Source organism: Prosopis cineraria, unplaced genomic scaffold, assembly GCF_029017545.1.
Source record: "Prosopis cineraria cultivar Desert tree isolate PC_DT_omini unplaced genomic scaffold, ASM2901754v1 PC1231, whole genome shotgun sequence".
Classification (NCBI taxonomy): Eukaryota; Viridiplantae; Streptophyta; class Magnoliopsida; order Fabales; family Fabaceae; genus Prosopis; species Prosopis cineraria.
The window spans coordinates 1,892-6,760 of record NW_026556556.1 but is presented as its reverse complement, the minus strand read 5'-3'; the positions used below and the strand labels follow the sequence as shown (position 1 = coordinate 6,760).

Sequence of the window (4,869 nt, the reverse complement as noted above, 5' to 3'; positions counted from 1 at the left end):
GCCATATGGCTGCTGCTCCGCGTAAATCTTTTTTGTTTTTTTGTTTCTTTGTGTGTGACTATTTAATCATATATTGCTTTTAATTTATCCCATGGACGACCTCTCAAATCTTGATCATCCTAAGTAGAGCCAAGTGTATGCCCGTCTAAGTTTTCAGTCTTTTTTCTCTCCTCTCCACTCTCCATCAATGTTATAATCACTTTGTCATTTTTATCTTCATAATCTCAATCAAGTCAGACGTGTAAGTGACACTATTTTTGGGAGAAATTCTCCCAACTTCTGCTTTCATTAGGAATTCTCTCAAATTTTATGTATGAGAACATTTCTCATGAAATTTTAAGCATTATTTTCTCTCGAATTTAGAATGAGGAAAACACTATTTTGATGCAGTGATATATATAAGATTAACGTGGAAAAAAATATTGAACTACGCGTGTCATTTGGAATATAATATACTAGGAGGCAAAGTTATGAACAAAAGGATGAGGACGAGAATTGCTAGAAAGCTAAACATCTGTTAAAAGACTTCCGAAAATTAAAAAAGTTTTTGCAAAGAAGCGTTGCTTTGGGATATTTATAAAATAGATCCCACTATAAGTTCGGTTAAGTATAAAATAGAAACGTCTTTGTTGTTGATTATTTACACAAAAATAAAAAAAGAAAAGCCAAAGCGTATTAATACATGTTAATGCAGAGATTGAATCCAAGTAAAGAGGCCATAACAGAGGTGGGCTACTGGAGAGGGCTTACCACTTTTCTAAGGTTATTTAAGATGGCAGGCCACCCACTCCACGTTAACCTCAACTTTATGACATCATATCATTATGTATATAATTATAGGATGTAAAACTTGCGATAACCATATTTTTTTGTGTTATTTTCTACGAATGCAATATAAAAATTCAATTTGAAAATTCCACTCGTAATGAAGGCATCTCATGGAAGAGCATGCAAAGCATTCGTCATTCTTAATTTTTGTGATTTTCATGGTGGTGCTGTGCACCTTCCTACTCCTTAGCCATTTAAAACTATGTCAGGTAATAATAGTGCAGTAAAACGTGCGCGCGTGCGCGAGTGATTACACTATTCACGTCAGTTTTATCTTACAGTGGAAAGTGTCTTTCTGTTTTGGTCTCTTCTAGCAACAGAGAAGACGGAGTTAAAATATTGCAGCAAGCATCTCAAATACTCAAAATACAGTCAAATCGTAAGTCTAAGGTAATGATCCCCAAAAGCCGGAAGAATAGCTGCACGTCTATGTTCCGCTCCGATTTGAATTCAGTGACTATATTTAATACAGAATACAGGCATTGAATGCTTGTACCATCTGAACTATTAAAATCAAGATCAATGGTTATGAATTATACATCATTTAAAATTAATGAATGAGTGAATTTATTTAAATCGTTGATTTAGATTTAAACAACTCAGATGGTATAAGCACTCAATATCTATATTAAGTACAGTCACTAAATCCAAATCTTACTTCGCTCTCATGCACTTTATTTAGGCTCAAATAGAAGAAACAAGAGGTCATTAATTAAAATAGCATTTACAAAATCCAAAACCAGTAATTCACATCTCGTTTCTATTATTAGCCATATCACTATATCATATTACATAAACAGAAAAAGCCGCAGTAGATCAGATCATTCTAATTCAAATATATAATACAAGATCTTGACGTGGTAAGGAGATACAACCACACATTATAATGAGATTCATCAGCATACAGAGAAAGCGAGGCATATAATCCCCCTAATTTTCTTTTGAGGACTTGGAGCTTGCTGATGAGATGTTGCTTTTGGCTTGCGCAGATACTGCTGAGGTGTTGCTTCTTGCCTGTGAACTCTGGTTGGAGCTTGAGTCAGTGAAGAAAACAATGTTCTCCTGGTTTTCAACAAACACTTGGAGTGATCTTGGAACAGGAGGCAAATTCAAATCCAAGACCCCCTCAAGTATTTGAACTATCTGTCCCATTGATGGCCTGTGACTCTCTTCATCTTGTACGCACCATGAAGCAAGTTTTATTATCCTAGTCAGCTCCTCAATGTCTGCATTTCGCTCCAATGCAGGATCCAAAAGGTCAAGAACATCACCTCCTTGAATCACTACATTTGCAGCCCATGTCGGAAAGAACTTAACTTGACCATCTTCAGATGCCTCTGAATTCCTCCTACCTGACACAAATTCAAAAAGCATCATTCCATAGCTATAAACATCAGCTTTTGCTGTGATAGCCACACCAGAAATCCACTCTGGGGCAAGATAACCTCTTGTCCCTCTCATGGTTGTGAGAACCCTACTGAAATCCCTTCCAACGAGCTTTGCAAGGCCAAAGTCTGCAACTTTTGGGCAAAGATCAGAATCTAAAAGAATGTTTTCAGGCTTTATGTCACAGTGTATGATGCAGTCTCTGCACTTCTCATGGAGATAAGTTAGTCCCCTGGCTACTCCTTGAGCAATGTTGTACCTTAGTTTCCATTCCAATTTCTTGGAGTTTTTTTCTTGAAACAGATGGGCATCCAATGAGCCATTTGGCATGTAATCATAAACCAGAAGCTTTCTGTTGCCTTCAGAGCAGAACCCACGAAGACGAACAAGATTAACATGTTGGACTGTACCTATAGTACTGACTTCTGATCGGAACTGTTTCTCACCTTGGCTTATGCTTTCAAGCTTCTTCACTGCTATGACACTAGAATCCGGTAATGTGCCTTTGAAAACAGAACCAAAACCTCCTCCTCCTAGCTTTTCGGAGAAATTCTTGGTTGCATTTTGTAAATCTCTGTACCCAAATGCCATCAATGAACCCTCTACCGATTTTCCTTTTCCAACAATTCTTCTCCTTCTCCTGATTATCACAAACAGCAGAATGGCCAGGAGAACCCCTAAACCCCCTACAATGCCCACCACAATACCAATAGTTTCCCCATTTTTCTGTTTAGTATCAGAAAACTCAGAAGCTGCAAGTTTTAGATATAAAGTTTCACCATTACTGTCATCTTGAGAAAGTTGCTGCAGACTTAGTAAATCTCCATTCCAAACAGAACACCCATTACTGTTATAAGCATAAGCAGCGCAAGAGCAATTTTTCAAGCACGTGGATTCGCATTCACCAACATTCCCTACTCCCACAGATTGTGAGTGTTTAGGTAAGGCCACGTTTGGCATTGCCAAAAACCTGTCTTTCTCTCTATTAGATGAACTCGGATTCTCACACTGCAACTTGGTTTTCCTCACACACCCACCCGAGTGATCCTCAAGATCCCAATCAGTTTGTGACTTTGGCTTGAAACCAGTCGAGCAAGTACAAAATGGCAGGGAATTCTCATTGCAGGTCCCAAATGAGCCACAAAATGCATAAACCTCACATTGTTGTCTTGGTTGAGACCAAAACAAATTCCACTGCTTCGTGCTTTCTAGCCACGAGAGTTGCTGGATCTGTCCCGAGATATCCATCACGAAACGAGATATAATAGAAGAGTTATACATGGAGTAAGTGAAATAGCTCTCGTTCTCGTTCGAAACAAAGGTGAAATTGTATAAGAAATTCGCCCTCATTTCAGGGACCAAGCTAAAAATTTGGCCGTTCCAAGGACCGCTAGTCCAATACTCTTCAGACTTGTTCCAAAGAATCAAGTACGAGGTGGTCCCTTTCGGGTCAAGCTCCAGAGAGAAGAGACCCGTCGCAGGATCTTCTTTGTTCTTCCAGGAAGTGAGATATTGAGGCTGCTTTGTTTTAGTGTCGAGTTTAATTTTACCACCAGGAAGCCACGTGTCGGATGGGTTATCAAAACTTTGCCATATGTTTTCTGAAGATTCCGGCTTGTCTTTTAGGACAAGATTCCCAGAATCCTGGAGTATAGCAACGGCAGAGTCTGAGGAGGTGGCATTCAAGTGTCGACCAAACTGGAATTCGGGACTCATTGAAGAGAACCAAATTTCCGTTTGATATAACTAATTTGGCGGAGTTTTTTATCAGAGACCGGGTTGTCTCTGTTAGCCACCCAAACAATGGTCTGTTGAGAGACCTTTTTATACCAGATGCCTATGTAGTAGTTTGAGGAATTACCTGGCTTGAAGAAACCCAATTCGAAGACACCACCAGATGAGATGATAGTTTGATCCCCAGAAAGAGTTTGATTCGCAGAGATGGTATCAGCTGCCAGCGAAGGAATGGTGTGAAAAAAGAAACAGAGGAGAAGAACAAAGAGAAAACACCGTAGGTTCTCCATCTTGGCCACGGCTTCACAGAAGCAAAGGAAATGAGACAGATCCGATATGTTTTATTGCCGGGGAAGAGGTGTGACCTGGTCGAGGTGGACTCATGGAATAATATATTGACTGTTATGCCCTTGTGGCCATCAACTCCAGGATTTATGAGCAGAGGCTGTGCCGTGCGGATTAAAATTGTCGCCGAGTTGTCAACATATTGTCATTAAGACTAAAGGCCTCTAAGGGCAAGCCATTTCAATGTCGTTCTTAGGCGATTAATGAATGTCTTGGCCACCGACGGCTTAATATATTGATGTCGACCATGTTTCGAGGTGCAGGTATTATTTATTTCTCTACACTGTTCTTTACGGTGCTTATTGGTCATTTTATAGAAGGCACTTCCGTGGTCGTGTCTGAGTTTTGAAGTCATGCCATGTGAACATCGGGGCACGGAGTCAAACCACACATTCTTGCTTTGGTAAATTATAAGGCGACATATTTGACTTTTGCAGGGGGCTGGGCAGCGGCATCCCGGTGGCAAATTATTTTTTTCTGCTTCTCAATCGTCAGTTCGTCGTGCTGTTAATTAAATACTAGTGTCCACTAAAATTCTTATCAGAATAATATCCAAAAGTTATCAGGTGAGGTTGA

At 39.7% G+C, this 4,869-nt stretch overlaps 1 protein-coding gene across 1 annotated transcript; it reads right to left on the bottom strand.

The window, feature by feature from the left end:
* Window positions 1-1,632: 1,632 nt before the first annotated feature.
* LOC129299621 (G-type lectin S-receptor-like serine/threonine-protein kinase At2g19130) lies at window positions 1,633-4,528 on the bottom strand. The gene is given in 3 exon segments (XM_054938090.1): window positions 1,633-3,901; window positions 3,903-3,979; window positions 3,981-4,528. Coding segments are annotated over 3 exon segments (2,478 nt in total). The 5' UTR covers window positions 4,239-4,528; the 3' UTR covers window positions 1,633-1,758.
* Between the last annotated feature and the right edge of the window lie 341 nt (window positions 4,529-4,869).